At 42.5% G+C, this 26,382-nt stretch overlaps 2 protein-coding genes across 3 annotated transcripts in view; one reads left to right on the plus strand and one right to left on the minus strand.

Moving 5' to 3' along the window:
• The first annotated feature begins 2,455 nt into the window (after positions 1 to 2,455).
• LOC143526209 (protein CEPU-1-like) lies at positions 2,456 to 18,372 on the plus strand. Its single transcript, XM_077020853.1, has 7 exons — positions 2,456 to 2,603; positions 13,499 to 13,630; positions 13,842 to 13,962; positions 14,692 to 14,843; positions 15,220 to 15,255; positions 17,607 to 17,690; positions 18,032 to 18,372. The coding sequence occupies exons 1-7, from the start codon at positions 2,456 to 2,458 to the stop codon at positions 18,139 to 18,141; spliced, it is 783 nt and encodes a 260-aa protein (XP_076876968.1). The 3' UTR covers positions 18,142 to 18,372.
• Positions 18,373 to 22,201: 3,829 nt separating this feature from the next.
• The window catches only part of opcml (opioid binding protein/cell adhesion molecule-like), a 122,101-nt gene continuing 117,920 nt past the window's right edge, over positions 22,202 to 26,382 (minus strand). For both annotated transcript variants that reach the window (XM_077020453.1, XM_077020452.1), the window contains one exon: positions 22,202 to 26,304. In XM_077020453.1, the coding sequence (XP_076876568.1) occupies positions 26,204 to 26,304 (101 nt within the window). In that variant the 3' untranslated portion in view covers positions 22,202 to 26,203. The remainder of the gene's footprint in view (positions 26,305 to 26,382) is intronic.

Below are 26,382 nucleotides of genomic sequence, written 5' to 3' on the forward strand. Positions count from 1 at the left end.
CTCTGGAATCCGTTATTGTCCTAGCAGTGGCAAGGCCACGCCCCCATGTCTTCACTAGCCACCGGGACTCGGGCTGTCTTGTTGTTGGTCGTCTTCTCTCAGGAGTTTGCTGATTTGCGCCTCATTTCGCCAAGCTCCATAGTCACATCCCACATCTAACACCAATGTGGCTTGATAGGAAGGTTTGACAGAAAGCACCAAAGGATGCTCTTTATTGGCTTATTACACACTTTCAGTGCATAAAGTGGACCGTAAAGTCACCCCCCCCCCCCCCCCCATAAGCATGAAAATAACAGAGAGGTGATATTTTAACAACCTGTAACTATGCAAAGTCTGTGTAACTACACCTAAAGCGACCTTGATGCTATAACACTACGCTAACAGTTATTAACTAATATTTTAACAATAATGAAGAGTAATATACAAGAGACACTAGGCCCCGCTGTCCCTCCTCCTTTTACACACACACACACACACACACACACACACACAAACAAAGACACACATGCTGAAACTGCAGGTCCCATGAGGGCCGACAAAATATGGTCAAGTAAACTGGAATGATGAATAGACGAGTAATAAAAAGAATGAAATATAATTAAAATAGGAATAATTTAATAAAACAGTAATATATAAAACTACAGTAATAACAGTAGTAACAGGAATAATTAATATAGTAATAACAGTAGTAACAGGATTAATTAAAAATAACAGGCAAATGTTAAAGTGAAACCCATGTTAGTGTTTTTAATAACTGATAATTAATGGGGACTGATGAACATCAAAGAGCACTGGCTTCCAAATCTTTGTTTTGTGAAAAAGTCTAAAAGGAAAACCATAGTCCACTTCAACAATTTCCACATTTATCCTAATTAAATTAATTATGCAGTCCTGCGGCATAGCAACAGTTTCATTATAATATCACTAATCCATAACTCCCCGCCAGTGGCTCTAAATGCACTTAAACAATGACAGCACTCCGCTTTAAGTGCATCTCTCGTGAAGCAGGTCACATTTTCCTGTTCTACAGTGCAGGGAATGGACATCCACTTCTGTAGTATTATCCCCCTGCTGAGCTCTAAATAAAGTATTTGAAGCATTTGTGTGTTTTCGCTGAGCTGTCCACATCATCTTGCTCCGTGAGAGCCTTCACAAATGCATGTATTGTGCCCTACACTGTAGCTTCTTTCATCCGTGTTCAAAGTGCAAAGGCAATCAATAAATCAGGCAGTTGAAATGTGTCTCGTTTGCATTTTCCTGATGCAGAATATAAAAAAAACTCACTATACGCTGCTGTTTCTTTCCCTCTCTCTATAATATCTTTCTGTGTTTGAAGTTTTGTTTGGACAAAAAGGCTCTTGAAAGCTCACCTCACACTTGTAGTGTAAAGCACCCTGGTAAGCGCAAAATCCACGGATCCTCAAAGCTCCTCTTCATCCCTGTTTCCATGCTGGAAGCAGCTGCTCTCTGGCCTCCAGTGTGGACCAGGTGTGGCGGCTGGCAGTGTGGTACTGTGTGACCCGCAGGCCAGGTGGGTGAGCTGCACATGTATGTGTGCCAGTGCCGGAAGCTACCCCCCATCTCCTCTTCCTCTTCCTCTACTTCTTCGGAGTCTTTATTAACTGCTCCATGATTTTTCCTGACATGGCGAAAATGCGCCGATAGCACAGCTCATCACTGCGTTAGTTGAAATGTACCGTATATCTCGTGGGTACCGACTGTGCGGTGAGAAAAAAAAGTGAGTCGAAAATTACCATTTTTTGAAGAGAAAAAAAAAGGAAAAAAAGTTTATTCATACTTAATTCATAATTGGCAGCTGGAGGCAGAGGAAGACGGGCGGGGAACGTCTTGCATCATCTCCGAGCGGCGCTCGCAGGCCCCGCCCCTGCCTGCACCGTGCTCTTCCTTTTTAGGTCAAGGGCTTAAACGACTGCATTAGGGAGAGCTCACTTGCGGCCCTGGCAGCCTTTAGCTTTTCCATTCGTCTGGGTTATTCAGCAGGGTGTTCGGGGGCGTGTTCGGGGGGCGTGTTCGGGGCAGGCCCCCGGCACACAGACTACGGCTCACGCTGAGACGAGCGTAGCTGCTGGGGCGGGCGCACGTGCACAGCTCGGAGGCCCTGACACGTCGAACCCTTTTTCACGTTTCCGTTTGATTTTTCAGCCGGGTGCTCCAGCATTTCAATTCTGTCTATATTATTAGATGAAGTTTTGTAGTCAAAAATATCGGATTCCAGGCTGTGTGCATTGACTCTCTGAGAGCTTGAATGGTTCTAAAAGTAGCTCTGTTTAATGGGGGAAGTCATGTGTTGATGCTTCTGTTTCTCACTCTTAGGGGTACATATGACTTCCTTCTGTTTCTCACTCTTAAGGGTACATAAGTGTTCATTTTGCTGTCAGCCTCTCCACTGGATTTGACTTGCTGCATTCAGGAGTGGAATAATAAGTCTGTTTACATGGTTTACATTTCAGTTCCTCCAAAAATCACCGACTTCTCCAAAGATTTGGAGGTGAATGAAGGTACCAATGTCACCCTGATGTGTCTGGCCAATGGCAAACCAGAACCTGCAATCAGCTGGCGAGTGCACACCCCATCAGCATCAGGTGAGAGACGGCATGCTTCCTTTTAATATTTCATCAATTGTGATCATTTCAAATTACAGTTCTGTTCCACCTGTGGCCCAGGTATGACAGGCCATACCTGTGTATGGCATTCAGCAAGAATATTTAATATACACTTACGTACATATGTTCTTATCTAGGTAATGGTCTATGACATTTTTACAATTACACCACATAAACTCTGACTCTGCTCTTTGGAGGAAAAGTTATGAGTGTTCATTTCATGTCTCAGTGAATATCTCTGATATTATAAAACTTGATGGGCTTAATGAATATTACAAATTACACGTCATACTCAAATAACAACAAATTGGGTTGTGTTGTTCAGTAAGATCTGTGTGCTTGTGTGTGTGTGTGTGTGTGTGTGTGTGTGTGTGTGTGTGTGTCTCACTGGTACATTTTACTTATCGGCTTGTGCCATGAAGGAATTGGCTCTGTTTGAGTTTGTGTGTTCTTCTATTGCACTTTATCAGAGGAGAAAATGCGATGTGCAGTGATTCATGCACTCCTATTGTGTAATAGGCCCCATCTCTCTCCCTTTGTGTCCGTACAAGAATCTCGTAATTGAAATGTTAATATGACATGAATGTCACTGTGCCATTTTTTTAGGAGAATTGTGAAAAAGAGTTCTTGATGGTTTCTATTATAGCACAGTACAGGTGTCTGGCGGAGGCCTTTCCAGCGTTTATGAATAAAGATCACAGTTGTCACAGTTGAACCAGAGACTCAAACATCATGTTCTTACTGAAGGCAGAATAATTTGCAAATAATATTGTGAATTAATATGCAGCTAAGCATACAAAGGGATGCACTTTCAGTAATTTAGTATATATAGTATTATTAAGTATAGGCTGAATCATATCCCCTACTTTTCATTGTTTCAGTAGTCACATTTGTTGAAAGTCTTGAACTCTGACTGCTCTGACAGCATGGGGCTTGATTCAGCATGGGTGTATTTAATGCAGTTCCACTGGGTGACCTCTTTGACACTTGAGTGGCACGAAGACATGACTTCCGTTTGCATGCGTGTTGCAGTGTGGGCCTCTCAGTCCGAACTAGGCGAGTGGATGCAGATGAAACACTATTCCTCTCCACCAATTGTGAGGTGGCACAAGACACCTCTGAATCACAATATCGGTCATTTCTCTGACCTTCAAAAACTGTTAGGGGGTCATCGATTTTGGTCCGATACCTGAAAACTGTGGTTTTCACTTGCATTTTTTTCCACTTTAAAGAAATGCAGCGTTTCCTCTGTCCGTTGTATGAGGTAAAAGTTCTGGTGTGCTGTGCATTTACCGCTGCCGTGTTGATAAGGTATTGGCGCCGGCCCGCTCTGTATCTGCCACTCATACAGGCTCTGTAGGTGTGCTGCACCGCTTAAAGCTGAGAATCATAATGCCTCCATGGCAGAGCATCTGCACTGACAGACACTCTTCTCAATAATCCCCGGTGTATGGTTTTTACTCCCATACTGCATCCGAGTCTCCCAATGCTCACAATCGAAATTTCTGATGGCAACCTCACATTCTTATCTAAATCTGAATCTAACACCCATAGCATGGCTATATGGTCTCACAGTATCATCGCCAAAAGGCACTGATGAGAATTTTGGTTGGTCTGATTATTTCTGGGCAGCCAGGATTCAACAGCCTACCAGTATTAGATGTCACCTTTATATCAGAATAATTCACTACCGTAATAGGGTTTATAATTGATATACCCATTGCCTGCTGCATGACTGGATGGCCGGAGGGTGTTGGGAGGGGTGTTGGGGGTGATGTTGGGGGGAAGCTCTCTGACGCTTGGTCATCAAAGACTATGAGAAAAGTTAATTGCAAAAACGAATAGTTTAGTTGGGGGCACAGCAAAAAAAAAAAAAACAAACTTGGTGTTATAAATCCCTGTTTTGCTGAAATTGGAAATTCGTAATATCACAGTGAGCCTCGTATTTGTTTGGTAAATGGGAGAATAAATGTTTCAAGTGTATGGAGGAAGTTTCTGTACTTTCCGCAAGGAGTGATTTATGTTGCAGCTCAGAAGATGTGAGAGATAATATTCTCTCTTGTTCTAGGAGCTGCTGCCTCCATCCCAGTGCACATCACAGTCCAATATCTAGTCCAGGAGCAGTGGAGTTGAGATAAGAGGGTGCAGAACAGGCCGTATTCAGTACTACCTCCTGGGTAAGGGGTGTGTTGATCTGAGGGTGCAGTTTACTTACTGGTGCATTACTGAAGAGTTGCATGAAACTGCTTTTTGACACCTAAGATGACTAAATGTACCCTGAGTGGTACTGTTCTTTCTCACCTAGAGAACAAACCATTGGATTTTTAGGATATCGGGTTACAGGTTATGAGATGTTTAAGGTTGACATATTTATGACATTTACTTTGTATGTTTGTTTTGTTTAATTGTTTTGTTGTGCATCATATAGTCAGAATGCACCAGAATGCACCAGGTAAACCAGGTCTTTTTCTTGGAGCTTGAATCCACAGAGCGCATTCTGTTTGTTTCTCAAATAAAAGCAACAGTGCTGGACTGTGTGCATGTGTGTGGGGAGGGGATTAAAGCTGATATTGTGTAGTTTTATCATTGCCTGTGTTTAATTGACTTGCATAAACATTGTTTTTAATGATGCCATGTCTGCGAGGCTTGGGCGCTAAAGCACTATTACATTAGTTAGTATTAGAGTTTAGGTTCATTTAGATGGAGGGCACACTGCAGGGTTTTATGAAGCCCTGATTGTGTTAATCGAGTCTATAGCCGTTTGGGTATAATGAGACCAGTGCAGTTGCTGTGTTTGTGAGTTTAGAAGCTCATTTCAGGGACCAAATGATCCCTGTAGCAGGAATGCTATAATCTACCAGTACAGTTCTACTCTACTGAGCTCTCTCTCGCTCTCATTCTCTCTCTCTCTCTCTCTCTCTTTCTCTCTCTCTCTCTCTCTCTCTCTCTCTCTCTCTCTCTCTCTCTCTCTCTCTCTCCCCCCATCTCTATCCCTCTTCTTATGCCGTGGGCTCTCTGTTGACTTCCATTTCTCTCTTTTTTTTCTTTCTTTCTCTCCTCTTTCTTTTTTTCTTGGATGACAAAAATAATAAAGTGTGAAATAAATATATATCCACAGGGTGGAAGGGATTGATGGCATTGTAGTCTTGTCTGTGTGCAGGACCAGCCGTGACCCACAATGACTCATTGCTGCAACACTCCTGCTCTTAATAGTTCCACAGCCTCAGGGGGTTTAAATAGTTCAGAGGATGGCTGATGTATGCTATGATGTTATGACACGCTTGCTTACATTTTATGCAAGAAATTGACAGTAAAAATGGCCGACTATCAGTTGTTTTTGGTACCTGCGTCATTGTCCCTAACTAGGACACTTGCTTCCAAAATGCATACAGGACAGTCTGTAAGGGATTGGAAATATAGGCACATTTTTGTTGTTTTGGCTGTGTACACTGTATTCAATGTTTTGCAGTATGTCAGCGTTACGTGGGGTACAACCAGATGGGACAGCAGGTGGTTTGGAAGCTTTGGTAAACCTAGCAGTCATTCTCCTGTATGTATTTCATCATGGCAACAACACCATGGTAGATTATTACGTGTTTCTTAAATTCTTAAAAGTATTCTTAAAACAATTTAAATCCTCAGACAGAATGTACATCTCTTTGGAATCACTTCTTTAAGTAGTCAGGCATCTCAAAATGACAAAACGACAATGGTAGGCCTACTGTTAGAATAACTCTTATTTAACTACCCAATGTTAATATTAATTGAGTACTTTAAAGATGGTCATGTATAGTTTCAATGGATAAATCAAATGGAACAGCTTCAAATGTGGGCAAATGCTTTAACCTTAGTTCTTTAACTTAGTTCTTAAAGTTAATGCCATTACCTTTGTGATAGTAGCTCGTAGCTTTATGTTCAACAAAATGTCAGTCAGCTTTTACTTCCAGTCATCAATGTTTTCTGATGTTCAAGGATGTAAAGCTCCAGGTCATGGTGTCTGGTGGCAAAGATATGCGGGTGTGGTTTCATCTTTAGGTGCGAGTGTGGGGTTTCATCTTTAGGCGTGTCTGTCATTTTTGTGGATAGCGATAGAGCAGCAGCTGTATTGCCAACTTAGCAACTTTGTCATTATATTTAGTGAGTATTCAGTCCCTCTAGCTACTCTTTTTAGGGGGGTTATGTCATTTTGTGACTTTCAGCTACTTTTAGTACAGCCAATAGCTACTTTCCTTACTGAGGAGTTGGCCACACACAGTCATCTAGGCTACCCATTTTGAGAATGCGTTGCATATGATGTACTTTATTGCTAGCTGTACAAGCTGCCTAGCTAGTTAGCTAGCTAGTCGTGTGGCTGATGCAGAAAGCACATTGTTTTTGCTCTATAGATCTTTCCAAAAATGAAGAGAAAACATTAAATATCGTATTTCTAAAATAAAAAACAAGCATGCGGACACTTCGGTCCTCCCCAAAAACTCGAATCATTTTATAACAGAAAATTGTATAAAATGTTGTATAAAATGATATTGAATGTTTACTTTCGCTTCTTAAATGCTGGTTTCATATTTAGGTATGGGTGTGGTTTCATCTTTAGGTGTGGGTGTGGTTTCATCTTTTGGTGTGGGTGTGGTTTCATCTTTAGGTGTGGGTGTGGTTTCATCTTTAGGTATGGGTGTGGTTTCATCTTTTGGTGTGGGTGTGGTTTCATCTTTAGGTGTGGGTGTGGTTTCATCTTTAGGTATTGGTGTGGTTTATCTTTAGGTATGGGTGGGGTTTCATCTTTAGGTATGGGTGTGGTTTCATCTTTAGGTGTGGGTGGGGTTTCATCTTTAGGTATGGGTTTCATCTTTAGGTGTGGGTGTGGTTTCATCTTTAGGTGTGGGTGTGGTTTCATCTTTAGGTGTGGGTGTGGTTTCATCTTTAGGTATGGGTGGGGTTTCATCTTTAGGTATGGGTGTGGTTTCATCTTTAGGTGTGGGTGGGGTTTCATCTTTAGGTATGGGTTTCATCTTTAGGTGTGGGTGTGGTTTCATCTTTAGGTGTGGGTGTGGTTTCATCTTTAGGTGTGGGTGTGGTTTCATCTTTAGGTATTGGTGTGGTTTATCTTTAGGTATGGGTGGGGTTTCATCTTTAGGTATGGGTGTGGTTTCATCTTTAGGTGTGGGTGGGGTTTCATCTTTAGGTATGGGTTTCATCTTTAGGTGTGGGTGTGGTTTCATCTTTAGGTGTGGGTGTGGTTTATCTTTAGGTGTGGGTGGGGTTTCATCTTTAGGTATGGGTTTCATCTTTAGGTGTGGGTGTGGTTTCATCTTTAGGTGTGGGTGTGGTTTCATCTTTAGGTGTGGGTGTGGTTTCATCTTTAGGTGTGGGTGTGGTTTCATCTTTAGGTGTGGGTGTGGTTTCATCTTTAGGTATGGGTGTGGTTGTGTGAGTATGTGGAGCTCAGATGTCTTGGTGTGTCAAGTGACGCTCTGGATTGGAAATTGAATCATGAATGGAAAGTTGCAGAATGTCGGGTTTACTTTGATTGTATTCCCATCTTTGTCAGTAAAGAATTTAGGAATTACACAAACCCATGATCTTTATGATCTTATGATCCCCACGAGACACACACACACACACACACACACACACACACACACACACACACACACACACACACACACACACACACACACACACACACACACACACACACACAAGCACATGCACAATATATTATGAAACTCCAGATTTTACCAGTAGTGCAGTAGTGTAATTTTTCAGTTTTTATTTCTCTCAAGTTAAAAAAAAGAACGACATAGGTGATGGTTGAAACATAATAGAGGCTGCCAAAAGGTACTATCTGTGCTGACAAATCAGTAATAATAGATTCTATTGTCGTATTTAGCCATATATATTGACATATTTAGCTATATACATCTGCCTCCTCCTCTGTTTCTTGGACATTAACCCATCAAACCATGTTTAAACTCCTTTGTAAAAACATTTAGGTTTGTCATATTAATATACAACAGGATTTATATTAGACTACTTTGATGTAGACCTGCTCTTTGTGTGAGCAGCATGTGAAAGTGTGTGTTGAGTATTTTACTTGCTGAATATCCTCCCCCACGCTGCCCCTGAGAGAGAGGGTAGCTGGCTAGCTGTCTTTGGCTGTCTTCGATCTCCCCCATGCCTTCAGAGTGGCGCGTCCCATGTAACATGACACTCCTCAACTGCAGCCGGCGTTATTCAGCATCCTCCCCACTCCCCTGTCATCCTCCTGGAGCCTCACTGGAGGTGTCAGACCTACGTGCATGGGAGAGGGAGGGAGGGAGGGAGGGAGAGGGATTGGATGTGAGTGAGACAGTGAGAGAGGGTGAGACAGATTGAGAGAGTGAGAGCGAGGGTGAGAGGGAGGGAGAGAGATTTGATGTGAGTGAGACTGTGAGAGAGGGTGAGATAGATTGAGAGGGTGAGAGGGAGAGAGAGAGAGGGTGAGGGAGAGAGAGAGAGGGTGAGGGAGAGAGATTCGATGTGAGTCAGAGGGTGAGACAGATTGCGAGGGTGAGAGGGAGAGAGAGAGGGTGAGGGAGAGAGATTGGATGTGAGTGAGACTGTGAGAGAGGGTGAGACCGAGTGAGACAGACTGAGACGGTGAGAGCGGGGGTGATATGGAGAGGGCGGGGTGAGTGAGGGAGAGATAGGGTGAGAGATAGGGTGTGAGAGTGAGACAGTGAGGGCGAGAGTGAGAGGGTGAGAGAGATGGAGGGTGAGAGATAAGGTCTGAGAGGGCGAGAGTGAGAGAGGGCAAAAGAGGGTGAGTGAGAGGGTGAGTAAGTGAGGGAGAGAGTGAGTGAATGAGAGAAGGTGTGAGAGAGGCGGTGGGAGATGTGCTCCAGTGTTGCCCTACTCTCAAAGTCTCTGTTCCTCTAGAAAGGCTCTTCTCCACACCCGCAGCTCTATAAATACACACCGCTGCTGTTGCAGGGAGGCCTTGCATCTCCAGAACAGCAGCTTCCTGCCACACTAGAACATCAATATTTTAGCCTGTTTGCCTGATCATCACAAGACTTCAAGGTGTTTAGAATTGATTTCGTTTATTATTTATTTATGTATTTATTTTAGCTGTCAGCGTTTCAACATGCCTGTAGGCCATGTAAGGAAGTATCAGCTTAATGCAGATAACCAACGCAGGGAGGTTTTGACACAGCAGCAGCAGTGTGCAGTTCCTGTCTTAACAACGCTTTTAGGATTCACAAATAGTACAGGCGATGCAAATGTTATGTACTGGAATACATTCATATGAGGGCTTTTTAAGTGCTTTGTCATTGAAAAAGTGGGGACTTTACAACTGACCAATCCCAAAGCCTCTTTCGACATGAGTGGCAGATTTGGGGTGTCTCCAGGCTAGACTGGCTCTCATCTCAGTTTGTCACGCTCTCCTACTCAGCCCTGTTTTCCCAAGACAGAAGCACCGACGTCAGGCGCTGCGATGTGTCGCAAACACACGAGGGTGTTTTCAAAACAAACAAGCACAGGCCTCCATTCCTGCTACTTGGGCCATGTTTACAAAGGTCAATTCTTATGTACACTTGGGCCATGTATACAAAGGTTACCTCTCATGTACACTTGGGTCATGTAATCAGAGCTACCTCTAATGTACAATTAGACCATGTTTACAAAAGTTACCTCTCATGTACATTTGGGCCATGTATACAAAGGTTACCTCTCATGTACACTTGGGCCATATCATCAGGGCTACCTCTAATGTACAATTAGATCATGTTTACAAAAGTTACCTCTCATGTACATTTGGGACATGTTTACAAAGGTTAATTCTCATGTACACTTGGGCCATGTATGCAAATGTTACCTCTCGTGTACACTTGGGCCATGTATAAAGATGACTTAGCTACATACTAATGGATGCCACAGCAATAACTGTTAGTAATCTGTCTACTGCCATAATGTGGTTATCAAAGGTGCTATTTCCTCAAGCACTGCAATTCCTGCACAATCCCAGCATGCATTATTTCCACCTGCCATTAACCCGTTTAGACCCTCATTTTAATAGACACTGCTGAATCGTCCACCTGCATCTGATTCCCTTATATTGTGTGATGATTGTTTTCTTACAAAGGTAGACATCAATAGCAGGCATGAGAATACCAGAAATCAGGTCAGTCTTCTGTCTGTTCTGTTTTGTCTTAGTGGGCTCAAATATGCAGTAAAGACTGACGTGGATGAGCTCAGCAGTAGGTAGTAACTTGGCCCTGGAGTGTAAAGTCGGGTCTGCTTGTGTAGCCTTTGAGTACTCCGACCTGATCCAACCTGAGCTTGGCTAGTACGCTTGTTAGACAGACTGGCTTTTTTGAACCAAGCCTCATTTTGACATGCTGAGCCACATTATGTGGCCGGAATGCTCACCCACAGCCGATCTCCTTTAGCCGAGCTCACCACTGCTGTATTCTCTTTAACTTTGCTGTCAAACTTGGTCTGGAGACGGAGGTGGACCTGAGGTGAAGGAAGGCGTTCCCAACCTCGGGAGTCTGATGAAGTCACACGCGAGCGTCGTTCCTCTCGGCAGCAGGTCGTCATGGCAGCTCGGCCGCGCCGGCAGCGGGGGGGCGCTCCGTGTTTGCCTTCGAGCGGCGCGCTAGAACGCTGCAGGCCGTGACACTCGAGACACCACTCTGCAAAGAGCAGGAACTCACCGAAGAGCATGGCTCGTGAGGCACCACACCACCATGGCAGCAGCCTAGCAGAAGGATGTGGATCCTTATTAATAAAGCGGCCTCGTGGCGTTTTATTCCAGCCAAAACCTGAAATCGTCACACCTGCAGGTCCTGCTCTTTGATATGATCCAGCGTGGCACCCATGAAGTGCTTAGGATGGAAATAAATGGTCTCATTTTACAATCGCTCCTGTGTGATTGAAGAGATTCTGTGATGCACCTGCTACCTTGTGTTTGACAGCATATGGGATATCCGTGATCCACCTCCATGGAAATCCTTTATCCTGCCTGGGTTTCTCCTCCTGCTCCTCCCCACTACACATTCTATCTCCATCATCTGGCTTTATTGATGCCAAAAAGGATTTAGAGGCTATGTAGGATGTAGCTTTGTGTTTAAAAAGCTGACCTTCAAATATAAGAATACGTTTATTTAAATGAGGTACAAACTTATCTATTTTTATCTTTTAAATGGCAATTAATTGATTTAAAAGTCTGCGCAGACACCTTGGCGGAGTAGTATTAACACTGATTGGATTCCTGCTAGTTCTAAGTGGTTGGCAATTCAGAAACAGTGAGTGAGTTTGTGTGTGCAGGTGTGTGCTTGTTTGTGTGTGTGTGTGTGTGTGTGTGTGTGTGTGTGTGTGTGTGTGTGTGTGTGTGTGTGTGTGTGTGTGTGTGTGTGTGTATGTGTGTGTGTGTGTGTGTGTGTGTCTGTGTGTGTGTGAGTATGAGAGAGAGAAAGAGAGATAAGCTATATTCATGGTTGTGGCTTTGTGGGCAATGTCTAGCCCGAAAAAGTGATTTTCAGGAAAAATGTTATTGGTGGTTTTGTTAAGAAAAACAAATTCCATTCAATCCAAACCAATTCAAATTGATTTAAAAAAGAGAACAGGTGTGATATTGCTGTTGGAGGATCCACACAGTTGAGCTGGATGCAATTTTCATCAGTTCACTGATTCACTGAACGATTTGCTTCACCTCTACTGAACATGCTGTATATTTTGGACATACTGTTTAGTTTACAAACACCATATAGTCCTCCTAGGCCTATATAGATAATGCTGTTCACTAGACGTTATGGTTGGGAGACCACTTTATCTCAAGTTTGGTGACCTACAAGCCCACTGCACTTGGGCACCATATGCATAACCGTGACCTTTGCAAAGGTTACCTTTTGGTTAATCATCATAGCAGTAGAAGTGACTGTAAAGCTGTGCGGCTACAGAGTTTGTCCTCCACTTGTTGCAAGCGTGCGCACGAGAGATCTTTCTGTTGTGACACTTGTCATCAGGTGAGCGGAGACGATGCTCCCAGGTGCCAAACGATGGTCTTCTCCAAGCACCATCACGCTGTGTTGCTGTGGACACGTGTGTCGGGGGGATTTGTAATCAGTGTTGGTTTTAATGGTGAGGTGCTATGTGCTGCAATCGTGTGCTTCACAAGCAAAGTCCCTGCAGATATTCAGCCCAGCCCGTATCACTGGAGAGTATAGAACTGGCATCCTCATTCTCCATTGTGATTCCAATCGCATCGCTGTCTGTCTGAGTCTGTCCGAGTCTCTCTCTTTCTGTCTCTCTGTCTCTGTCTGTCTGTCTGTCTCTCTCTCTCTCTCTCTCTCTCTCTCTCTCTCTCTCTCTCTATCTATCTATCTATCTATCTATCTATCTATCTATCTCTAGCTCTCTGTCTCTCTGTCTGTATCTCTTTATCTCTCTCTTTCTCTCTCTCTATCTATCTATCTGTCTGTCTGTGTATGTGTGTACGAATGTGTATGTGTGTACGGATTCAAACTGAATGCACAGGTTTGGTGTTTTCACCCAGACCTTATTAAAATTGATATCTGTCATCATTTGTAATCATGCGTAGCACAACCTCAATTGGTGGAGTTGTGCTGTCCATGATTATAAATGATAGGAAGAAACCATTTAAATGAGGGCTGTTTGGAAAAACACACCCTGTTGTTAAAGGTTACTCTTTTAACTTTCCTGATTGTCTCTTTCCAAATGAAGAAATATGTCATACACGTATTATAATCTGTGTTTTTGCAGATACAAATGTGAGCTACAACAAAACTTTAACTTTGTGCTAACAGACTTCTGTTTTGAGTCTGTGGTTAAGGCTACTGCACAGTGCTGAGCTGAAGGTCTTTCTTGCACAGGAGATGGTGTTAGCTCAGATGATGAGTATCTGGAGATCCCCTCCATCAGCAGAAACAGAGCAGGGGTGTACGAGTGCCTGGCAGCCAACGACATCGCTGCCGACATCAGGACGCTGCGGCTGGTCGTCAACTGTGAGTGTGTCCACCAAGCCGTGTCCTGCTCACACAGCCTTGTGTGTGTGTGTGTGTATCATTACAGTGGCCAGACAGGACCCTGGCAGACAGGTGTCTACATTTATGGACAGGGCTCCTTCATTGGTAGAACACAAACAAGGTGCATGGCAGCTTGCTGTTGACTCCTGTTGTACCCATAAATCTCTAAAATGTCTCCTGTGCCACGTAGACCCCCCCAGTGTTTTCGAAAGCAGAGACGTCGGGGTCACCCTGGGTCAGCGAGGCGTCCTGCAGTGCCAGGTGGATGCCGTACCGGAGGCGGAGTTCGAGTGGTACCGAGATGACAGAAGGTGAATCACCGACGTCCTTCTCCACATCTACGGACACACCATCACAGCTGTAACGTGGTGCTGGCTGATGAGCGAAGGAGCTACCAGCAGCATCTCCACGGCAGACGCACGTGGCTCACAACAACCACTTTCTCTTCTTAACATGGGCTGTACTTAGGAAAGCTATTTTTTATCAGTAAATGGTTCAGGTGTGTATATCTGTAGGGGAAAAATATATATACATGTGACCAGTGTTATTCTGGTACATATTCGGTACATATGGGTGAAAGAGTTCAACGGTTTGTACTGTAAAGAAGATCTCATTCTATAATTAGTTCAGAAAGTAACATTTTATTGTTATACACATTTCGAGTGTCAGCGGGAAAGTGGGAAGGAGAATAGCCGCACAGTCCGGCTGTATCTCCCCACGTCTGCCTCAGCAGTGAGACACGGAGCTGCAGTGAGACACGGAACTGCAGCTACAGGGCGTTTGGCTGGATCGCACCTCGCCATCTCTGCACATGCTGCCTCTGATGTCCTGGAGCTGCGTGGTGATTAGATTAGCGCGCGGTGCCAGTGATAATGCCGCCAGTCTCTGGCATCCTCACAAGCGTTTCTGCCTGGCTGCGGTCATCTGCGAAGGTTCGGCTGTGTCGTAAACGCGACCCTGGCCTTCCAAAGATGCTCTGATACGGTGTGAAATGTGTTGCACCGATTAATGTGCTTCTGTTGTCTTGACTTGTTTCACAGGATCTATAACAGCTTAGACGGCATTGAGATCGAGGACTCTGGAACCCTTTCAAAGCTGACTTTATTTAACGTGTCGGAGACAGACTATGGAAACTACACATGTGTGGCCACCAACAAACTTGGAAGTGTGAATACAAGCATTATTCTATATGGTACGCCTGGTTTCACTTGTGGAGTTCTAGACATACATTTAAAGGAGTAAAAAAGAAGAGACTTGTGCACAATCAATAAACATTTCAGTAGCGCTGAAAGACCTAAGAAATGTTTTTGTGTTTCTGTTGCTTAAGTCTATTCACACTGCTGTGATGACTATACTACAGATCCTTAACATTGATTGGAAAGATGCATTAATGCTGTTTTGTACTTGAAGTACAGTATGCATCTGTTAATCTTTGAGACTGATGCAGCTTGATCGACTGTCTTCATTTGTGTGTGTGTGTGTGTGTGTGTGTGTGTGTGTGTGTGTGTGTGTGTGCGCGCGCGCGCGTGTGTGCGTGCGTGCGTGCGTGTTTGTTTCCGCTAATGTAGAAGTAATTGAGCCCACTAGCTCGACACTGTTGCAAGGTTAGTACCCAGGCCATGCCTGAGGATTCAGCCCTCGCTTTTCCTCACGCCTGTTCCTGCATGCTTCAGAAGCAAATACGCAAATAAACGAACGCTTCTATCGTCATAACAACCACGTTGTGGCAGGAGGAGCAGCTGAGGGGGTGGATCCTTAAGTCGATTGGCACGATTTGCAGCAGCAAATTTCCTCAACATGAATCGGCTAACGCGATCGCCCGGCGTCGCCTTACGGAACGTGATCGTCAGGCTGTAAATTGGCAACTAGCCACTCCCATTAAGGGCTTTATTAGCCGAGGAATCCAACTGGTAATGTCAATAATAAATTCACCACTTTGAGTGGCGTTCTGAATTGCCGCTGGAGGAACGGCGGTAGACTCCTCAGCTCGTCTCCAGCAGGTCACTGTGGGGGTGGTGAGCACGTCTTCGTCGGGCCGGCTTAAATGTGTTTTCTTTCTGCTTCCTGTCTGTCCCTTCCTCTACCTAACCCCCCCCCCCCCCCCCCCCCCCCCCCCCCCCCCCATGCACCATGATATGGCTCCCTGTGGCTGTGCATGCCTCCGGCCGTGTGTGTAAGTACTTGTCTGTTCCGCGACACACATCTCATTTTGTGTGGCCCCCTGCTGTTACTTCAGGACGTGCAGAAATAATGGCGCCGCTTTCTACTCTAGTCTGTGTGTCCGTGAGATGTTGCCGACGTTCTTCTTCTGTAAACTGGTTCTCAAGTGTCTGCATGTGAAGCTTTTTGTCCTTGTCAAACTTCAGTAATGATATTGTGTGTTTTTCCCTTCACACATCACCTAATGTCTAGGCTAAATTGAAAACAGTCAGAGTGGTAATGATGACTGTGTCCTCTCAAGAGAGTGATTAATTTCTTTGAATTTGATTGCGAGAAACTGGTATTATTCTAATTATCCAACAGCAGGATTGAGCATAATCTGGTGTGGCAGTGTAATTGGATCTCTGTCCCTAAAGAAAGGCTAGCGAACTCCAGCAAAATCCAGGGGAAATTAGAAGGCATTCTGGGAAAACCTTCAAAGCAAACTGTTTAATAGACACTGCGTAATTCCGTAATGTTACAGTTGTTTAGATGGAAATTTAGCATCCTTATGAGTGTGTCAGCTATATCATTTTTTTATAGCTGCCCTGCAATCCTGTTAACTAAAACAAACTGTCACACTCAACTACAAGGTTTACAAGAAAGCCAAATTCAACATATTGGGCATATAAGACAAGGTGTCCTCTGAACAGTGAAGTACTTAATTCTGATGCTTATGGCTTGTATGACACTGACATTGTCAAATTATATAGCACATATCTTTTTGTCACCTTCCATTGGGTTTTTTACTGCGCTGCTGATAAATGTCAATTCTCTCTCACTTCGGTGTGATTCTGCCTCAACCTTTGGGTTCTGTGGGAGATTTGCACTGGATAACCAGGCCAAATCTAACAGTGTGTTGCTGCCTTAGCTCATGTCATCGAATCATAATCAAACATGCAGTCAGAATAACACCGTCCGCCCGCCCTCGCCCGCAGTTCTAGAAGTTTCCTGTTCAGTGACCTTGTTGAGGAAATATTTCCACTGAGCAGGTTCCTTTTTAATCAGTAACACTATAACTCTCCCATTATTACCTGTGAATATTGATTCAGTGAAGGCAGATTGAAGAGAGAAGAGATGAATGGCTACCCCTCCTCCCAGCTGCCTGTCCACTGGTGCACAGGTGCCTTCTCTTCCTGCACCATCATCTCTTTCGGCTTTGATTGCTGCTCAGAAACCGAGGGCGGCTTGTGTGGTTAGACGGCCCCGCCTCCTTTGCAAGCCCCACCCCTCCTCAGCCCCATTGGCTGCCTAGTTATCAGGTCCTTTTCCATTTTTAAACATCAGCTTGTTGGAAGTTACAGCTGACCCTCAGATCAAGGGTGCAGGGCACGGTATTATAATGTCGGTGGCAGCCTTGGGGGGATGGGCAGCTGTGAGCGCCGGGTCGCGGGGACAGCAGATGCTCTGATGACACCAGCGCCAGCCCTAAAGAGCCGGCTGGATGTTGATCAGCAGAGCTGGACAGCCTTTGGCCTTCCAGTGCATCATCATGATGGCCTGCGTGTGCCACACCACTGCCTGACTGCCAGAAACTCACTTCTCAGATGCCTTAAAGGGTAAACAGAGTGGCAGGGAGAACAGGAAATCTCAGCTGAATTGGGTGCTTAACAGCATGGTTCGGCCGCAGACGGGAGGAGTTTCTGTGTTCACGCAGTTTGCTCACACTGTTTGCTTCTGAGCCGCCGGTTTGTTCTGCTGTTGTGTTGACTGCTGTATCAGTTAAGTGTCCTGTTTCATATAATCTCTCTTTTAGTGGAGACAACTACGATTTTAGAAATGACTCCTAAAACATCTGGTTTAGAGCAGACAGCCACTGAATACAGTCAGTTGTGGGAAGGTTTGTAATGAATGGAACTACCACTCCTAATAGCTAATTATAATGTATTAATGATTAGACACTGACCAAAAACATATAGTTATACATAATGACTAATCCTTAGAAAATAACATTACTCACATATTAGAGAAATAATTAGCAAATCTATGCAAAACCAACTTTGGAGGACCAGCATAAATAAATACATATTAAAAAGTACAATGAAACATTGTAATTTATTTGCTGAGAAGAAAATTCTAAAATGATTAAAAAATATTTTAAAAAATTAAAATAAAAAAATGATAGTGTGTGTGTGCATGTGTGTGTGTAAATAAAATGGACACCTTTTCTCATCTCTGTAGAACCCGGAGCAGTTCAAGATGGCAACAGCGGCACATCAGGGAGGTCCACACCCGTCTGCCTCTTCCTCCTCCTCCTCCTCCTCCCCATGCAGCTGCAGCTTCAGTTTTGATGGCGAGGGTGAGGAAGAAACAGCCTCATCTCTCCCTCTCCTCACTCATATGAGCGCCAGGAGCCAGCTACGGCAGCACAGAGCATGGGTGGGGGCTCCCACATCTCCCCACTACTGCGTTTAACCACCTAATCATGTCTCCTTCCTTTTTTGTTGGTGTTAAATAAGAATCTCATACAGTGAAACTTTAGATTTTATCTGCCCCACCGAAAATATATGTGCACACACACACACATTATATATATATATATATATATATATATATATATATATATATATATATATATATATATATATATATATATATATATATATATATATATATATATAATTGTTTTATTTAACTCACTGTCCAAAACAACTTAATCTAACTTAATGTAATCATTAATCTATTGAAATTCCTATTTAAAAGAAAAAAGACAAACAATTGTGTCATTAGGAAATTACCTCAGAAATAATCACTGTACAATTAGTTGTACTATCAACCTTTAATCTTTGCATTTTTTTTTCTTCAGAAGTGGTGGGGTGGGCATGGGCGGGGCATGGTTGGGGATGGGCGGGGCATGTCTGCTGTTCCTCATCATACTTCATGTCCTTTGTCAGGTCTGCTTCAGAAATGAATGTGAATGCAGTGAAACAGAACATCTTTACCTTTTAGCTATGAGACCTATTCCATATTATCAGAAGTAGGTTTCAGCCGTACCATTGAACTCGCCTCTAGTGCTAAATTCAGTCAACAGGAGACATTAATGTAATAGAAAACTGATTCAAGCCAACATTAGTTTCTTAACTTCCTTAATATAACTTGCAATGAAGCTTCTAAAAGCCTACCCACAATGCAAAGTCCAGAGTCTTATTTTACCTGATTCGAGCAAGCATCTTATGGCTTTGGGTTTAGATTAATTCCCAGTGCAGCACATTACCATTAAACTAAGAGAACCCAAAGAATTATGAGCTAACACCCGTAGATTAAGGTTGCATTATGAATTTGAGTTTGCCTGGGATAAAGTAACTTAACCACAAAAAGGTTTTGTTTTTAATCTCAAACAAATGTTAATATTTTCTATGGCAATTCATGTGTATCCAAGTTAATGCTCTTTTGAGTGCCCCTAAAATTCTACATTTCATCATAACTCATTTTGGCCATTACTAAGTTATCTTCTTTTACCTGTATGCGTATAATTTGTACAAAGGGAAAAATATGCACCAGTTTTTACTAAAATTATGAACCAGTTTAATATAATGCAGCAAACTTTTCTATTTTATGTTGCTCCTGTGACTGGAGTCATGTAATTTATTTCTGAAAGTTGCATTATGGTTTTTGCATTAATAACTTCTAAAATATTTTCACTAAACTGTTCATTGTAAAATCTGACATTGCGTGGTGTGCTGTCAGCATGTTTCCAGCTCTGTGCCAGCACCCTGGTCATCTTGACATTTCACCTCCATGCTGTCCCTAGAGGTCAAGTGTGTGCACTACTTACGTGTCTATATGTTTCTTAGTTTTAGGTTTGATTTACTGTTTTTGAGTAAATGCCATTTCTGCAGGCCAAGTACCTCAAAGACCTTTTTTTTTTTAAAAGAAAATTCACAGTGCATAGACAGTGGGGTCAGTCTACAAGTTGGAATTTATACACTGAAATTTCAGATATGAGCAACAGAGACTTGTTTAAGAGACAGAAGTTCTAAATTATGCCCAGATAACAAGACATTACTGGGAACACAGCTTGAAAGAGAAGTCTGTTACCCGTCATTTGTTGGTGGATTTCAAGCACAACATGTAATTAAATTTAAAGGGTTATGGAATCTGTGGGCTCTGTATATGGTCACATATGAAGATGATATGCTGTTGTTGTTTTTTTTTTTTTTGTTGGTTTGTTTTGGGGTTTTTTTGTTTTGTTGTTGTTGTTGGGAATTGGACTCGGCTATACAAAGGATAGGTGCGACGGATTTCATCGTTAAATACAGAGAAAAACACGATAGCATGATATTTTCCACACACAACTCTTCACACATTGAAACTTGAAATGCGCCCACTCTTTGGGGCTGCTTGCGATGCGTGTTTAGAACGTGAGCTCTGTGATCTGCATTTATGAACTTGGAGAAGCATTTGGAGGAAGGAGTCCTGTTAGTTACACCATGTTCTCCTAAACGGAGGAGCTGGGCCTGTCACTGCATGGCCTGATTCCACACCTTTACAACGGGTGAGATGGTGTAAATCTCTTTTACAATAATAGCATCCGACCAACACTCACCTTTAAAAAAATACATTACTCCTCTTTAACATGATTCCCAAGAGAGGACTAAATGAAATTATGTTTGAACTCCCTGTAATGTAAAGGAATTGTTGCTTCATATGTTTTTCTTTATGGAGATTGTGTGTTCATATTTAAGACTTACAATAATAAAATGTTGTATCTATATAGAAAGCTCTCGGCAGTCTAATTGTAATTCTTCCAGTGGGACGTCAGATTGTCTGTGCCTAAGACAACAGCTGGGGTGCTTACTGCACCTTAGAGCCATCAGCTTTGGGCAACAACTAGGTAAATGACTAAAAGAATATCTTCTGTAATGTTATAGGTATGACCTGTAGGGATTCTTCGGGTCTTAGACACAAAGCGATAAACATTCCTCATGGAAAATGCAATTGAAGAAAAAAGAAACTCTTCAGACATGCTTATTGTACATAGAGCCCACAGAGCAGGCACCTCGGTGTCCCAGTACAGAGGCTGCTCCGGCAGACGAGGCAGGCAGGAATGTGGAGTATGTGAGTTAAGTAGCTAGGCTCAAAACCAAGCTGTGATTTTCTACTGCAAACATACGCAGAGCTGCCTGTGAATGGGGAGGGAAGCGACAGCCTTCCTAATTAAAGACCCCAGCCTTGCTCAGATGAAACGCTTTTAGACGCAGCTTTCTGTCTGGCATGCCTGATTGTTCGATGCCAAAAAACGTCCCGAGCTGTTACAGTGTTTTAGAGGCAACGTGTGAAATTACGATGAGGAGGCACGTTTGCGTTCAACTCAAAGGCAGACATGAAAACAGTGCGGAAGTGTAGCGCATGATGAAAGGAAACGCTTAGTAAAGAGTATGAGGCCAAGATTCAGCTGTATTCATACGGGTTTGCAACCTATAACATGCGAGCACTGCTAAAGATGTTTTAAATGGACAACTAAAGCACCTCTGTAAGTCGCACTGGATAAGTGTCTATTAAATGCCATGAATGTGAATTCACTGAATGAGGACACGTCTGGGCTTCACTCTGGCTCATGGCACCTTTACCAGAATTCAGGACAAGTTGTTAAAGTTGGCAAGGGGAGGTAGGAATTGGTCATGAGAAAATTATCATTTGAAAGGCAGCGGTTTATGTGGATGGAAGTGTTCATCTAATTATGGAGAAAAGGTAGAATCTTTGAGGCATAAATATAGTAAACAATGTGACAGTGGTGTCTGTGGACTCCGGCTTGCGCTTTTGTCAGGGTCCTATTACTGTTCATCACAAACACAAAAGGGAGAATCCAGGGAACGATCGCCCCTTTGTCTTGGAAATTTGCTCAGAAATGGAAATAAAACCAGCAAACAACCCGAACAATTGTGTGGGTGTTTGCTCCCGGTGACTGCTCTCCTGGTGGAGTTCTTTATCAGCCGTCCCAGGATCTCCCCTCTGGAGCTCACGCAATCCCGTTGGCCCTTCAGCAGGCCGAGCACATGCATAAATAAGTGCGTTCGGGGACCGAATTAACCTGACATTTCTTGGCCGCCTCAGAGGTGCCAGACAGCGCCAGAAGCGGTGGCACCGGCACGGGAAGCCGCGCCGCGATATCGAGGGTTCTGCATTTCACCTGCACTCAACACGATGCTTCAAGAAGAGAGATCACATATTACCATTAACGTGCTGGTGATGTTTAGTCTTGTAAGGGTTTGGTTAAGATTTGGTTAAGATCTTTATGGAGTGATGCGAGGATTCAGTAACATTGAGTCCTATTTATGTAATACTAATTCATAGTTTAGTTTTCTTCATAAAACCAATCTTCTGATAGTTGTGTAAGTAATCGACCAAATGTAGAAGAAAATATTCTGAACTTTATTACACGGAACAGATACAATATTTGTTTACTCATTCTCCAATAGAAAAGAAAATACAACTACATTTGTACATGCACACAGAGCACTGAAGTCCTCAGAGACTTTCTTGTTTCTCTACAGATCCAACAGGTTAGAGACAAGCCCGAAAAAATGCCGATATACAGTACGCTTGTACAAGACACAGTGAAATACTACTCAAGAAATACTGTGGATCAAGTACACTGCAGTCATTTTTATTTGATGATTAGAACCACTTCTTAACAGATCAGCTAAAACAGAGCCAACAGTGTTTTATTTATTATTCATTCTAAGGTATTTACCACCATTGTCAAATATAGTGAATATAGTTAGTCTGAGTAATATGTTTGTGCCAATATAGTGTTTGATTGTGCAAAGGGATTACAGAAGTTTAATATATATTTAATTAACAGTATGATTAGGGCAGTTCAGACCTAAATTGGAAATAAACTGATTGATGTCAGTTTGTTTATGTATTTCTGGATAATTAATGCTCTAAAATCTGTTCAGATCAAATGAGTGATGGTGCAGCCACCAGGTCTCCTGTGAGGAACGTGGACAAACATTTATGACAGTTTAAAAAGTCCCAAAAAGGATTATTCCCAAGTGTCCCAATGGGGGTTTAGGTTGTGATGTGTAGAACATGGGACTACAGTATGTGTTGGTATGCTGGTAAAACCAAGAGTGAATTTAAACTCAGGAACAATCATTTAGTCTAATAGATGACATCAAATGACATCAGTTGCATCTTTACACTTTATGAGGACATCACTTCTCACTTTGAAAAATCTGAAAAAGTTAGACAACATTAGTTACCAAAATTATACACAGTAATATCCTATTGTACAATCTATACGCTTACCATAAGTTGCTTGAAATAATTCTTTACAAAAAATGAACACGATATTTTCAGCTTTAACATAAAGAGGCTTAGAGTGTTTTCTAACCCGCATATGCAGATATATGCTTCGTTTAAATGCCTTGCATATGTCAAACTGTCACTCTGTTCAAAAGGAACTGACCATTTGCAAATACAAACGTGTTGAAGGATTTGGACGAGTGACTTTTGTAGTTTGCCGTTAACTGATCATACTGACTGTGATTCCATTTTTAGACATGCGTGAAAGGCACACAGCTAGCAAAATAAATAAATAACAAACATTTCTCTCTATATCATATCACATAAGTAAACGAACCTTTTAGTGCAGGTGAATCTGGTGATTTTAGGTTGCATATTAGTAAGATTTTCCTGTTGTGCAAATGACGATGCATCATGTGAATATCCCTTATGAATTAGCCTGAATTACCCTTTTCTTTTATACGTGTTGTTAATAGAATTATTTTGGCGTCATTGTATTACTGTGTATGGCACTTAAACTACAACTTGAATTACATTTATTGTTTAAAGCCTTTGTCTTGATTTCTATTTGCTAGTTAGTTTAGTCACATTACAAAAAGATATTCAGTTCTTCAGTATTCAGATCAAGGTAATTACAAATTAAACATCCTATTTTACCCAGGTTACTGGCCCTACAGATTCCATTGTAGAACTGTTTTTCTTTCAGATCACAATCAATTATAAATAACAGTAAAATAAAACAAGATTTATTCTCACAGCACCTTCAAAACATTGTTCACTCTGCTTAATAAATGAAGTCTGTTGCTTTAGCTTACACGTTTAAAAATACCTTTCAGGTCTCGGTGTGAATAATTTGAGATCAGTACGAAAGCAGAGCAGGAAGAGTGGTCAGCTGCCTCACAGGTGGCCGTGCGGGAGAGGTGCGGTGGCGTGTGGAGGGTGTTCGTCTCAGGAGGGAAGGACGCTCGCCTTGGCTCAGCTCATACTCACTGTTGCTGCCAGAACCCATCGAAGAGACAGTCAGTGTCCTCCCTGCACAAGGTCTTAGTACAAAGCTCTCGCTAAAAGAACACCGTTTTGTGTGTGTATGTGTGTGTGTTTGTGTGCGTGCACATGCGTGTTTGTGTGCACATACATGTGCATGCATGTCTGTGTGTGTGTGTGTGTGTGTGTGTGTGCGCATTTGTGTTTTTTTTCTGTTAGCTCAAGTAATGGAATGGGCTGATAACTGTCCTTCTTTGGGAAGCATCCAAATCTCCTCATTAAGGTGTTGAATACGTGCCAGGTCATCTTTTAGGGAGAGTAACAGGTGTGGGGGTGTGGAGGCGAGAATGGCAGGTGTATCAAGGTTACATATCTATGCTGGGAGACATCAACAGAGGAGGATTATGGGAAGAATGTTTCAGGTAAAAAATGAAAAAGCTTCAACTACACTTAAGATTCCATACCGTGCATCCACTATGACATATGTTGAATATGCATGTGTGTGTGTGTGTGTGTGTGTGTGTGTAATAGAATTACAATTTTAAACCTGTTCTCAGAACACAGCATTCAACAAGTAAAAGTGTTGGCCTTATTTTTAATATCCTTTTGCCATAAGGATTCAAGCAGACACTCACAGCTACACAGAAATAAAAGTCATCCCTCAAAACCTGAGAAAGAACACTGGTATAAACACCTCAAGAAACAAAACAATAACCAAAACAACACTTTCTAACAAGAGACTTTTCTGTCTGTAATTATTAGCACAGAGGAGATGGGCGACTGTTCTGAAATAGGTGTGGTGAAACCAAATATTGTTTATCAACATGAACCTTAAAGGCAGGGCCAGCAATTTAAAGTCAGAACAGCATGTATTATTTAGAAACATTCTACCAACACATTTTGGCAGTGGTCAATAAAATATGTAGTCATAAAAAAAGAAATCTGGTCTCTCTGGCTACCCCAATGTTTCGTAATTGGGAAAACAACAAAAATGTTATGGACTGGCAAAATTTACCCCACCTGGGTACCCCACCTGGGGGGGGGGGGGGGGGGGGGGGCATTGAAGGAGTTGTATTTGTTTGGCTGTTGAGATTCAGAACAGCTAGTTAACATCCCCTAAAATCGCTGACTACACCTGTAAATATTATTTCAATAGTCCTGGTTATCGTCCTGACTTTTATACAATATACACTCATATGACACACAGTTAGATTAAATTAGCTTGTAATAGGCATTTCAATTACACTTGGGCATTTTGTGCCTCCCCCAGCTAAAGTTTATGTAGAGAACACTTTACTTAGCAAAAGGGTTTCCTTAAGCATGCAAACAAATGTTGCATCACATTTTGCAAATTCAGCGTGTTGCTACTTTCTAAACATAGATGTGGGTCTGTATTTAGTATAAATAAATGTATAAAAGACCAGTGAGACTAGCCTACATTGTCTGTGAGCTGTAATGTAGCAATAGTTAATTAATTATTTGCATTAACGGCAACAGTATTTAATAATGACTGGACACTATAATATGCAACAGAATGTTCTCAGGAACTGTGAGATATATTACACATAGGTTGACCTTACTCATATTTGAATGAACTGTAAGTATTCCACTGTATATATCTGTACAGATACAGTAAATCAAATATCACTTTTTTTTTTTTTTTTTTTTTGCGCTTTTGTTGGTTATTTAAAAAACGGGGAAAAAAATTCATGTTATACAAAGAAACCTGACATGACACAGAAATCTCAACTGACGCACGTCAATACCGAGCAAAACCATCCAGGTTTGTACGATCACGTTACTTTTTGCTTTTCTTTTACATACAAAAGGTTGGAGACACACACACTGTGGTTCTACAATTATTTCTAACCAGCTACTCACAGAACCCTATCCTGTGGAGTCTCGTATCCTTCTAGGATAAACTCAAAGCCCAGCCCAAATCAAACCCTTTCTCTACACTACCCCCTCCCCAAATCAAAACAAACAACAAAAACACCAAAATAATAGTAGTAATAATAATAATAATAATAATAATAATAATAATAATAATATGACATAAGATTCTGAGTCTTGGTGTAATGCCGAGAGAAGTTGGTACAGATGACGGGGTCTCCAGCATCAAAACCTGCTCAGGTAAAAGAGAATCAGAATGAGCGGAGGGTGGAGTGAGCAGGATGGAGAAGAGGCAGCGTTGTTCACATCGTGCATCGCCCCTGCACCTGCGGACACACAGAAGAGCGGTTCTGAGAGCTCACAACGGCCCGGCACCACTTACACATTCACACCGCTCTCGCCCC

This window comes from Brachyhypopomus gauderio, chromosome 10, assembly GCF_052324685.1.
Source record: "Brachyhypopomus gauderio isolate BG-103 chromosome 10, BGAUD_0.2, whole genome shotgun sequence".
NCBI lineage: Eukaryota > Metazoa > Chordata > Actinopteri > Gymnotiformes > Hypopomidae > Brachyhypopomus > Brachyhypopomus gauderio.

What these genes read in the sequence shown, in the direction of transcription:
- LOC143526209 (XM_077020853.1), top strand. Translation starts at nt 2,456, where the DNA reads ATGGTTTACATTTCAGTTCCTCCAAAAATCACCGACTTCTCCAAAGAT. An exon ending in GCACACCCCATCAGCATCAG is followed by an intron (nt 2,604 to 13,498) that starts GTGAGAGACGGC and finishes TTTCTTGCACAG; the next exon opens with GAGATGGTGTTAGCTCAGAT. An exon ending in GCTGCGGCTGGTCGTCAACT is followed by an intron (nt 13,631 to 13,841) that starts GTGAGTGTGTCC and finishes TGTGCCACGTAG; the next exon opens with ACCCCCCCAGTGTTTTCGAA.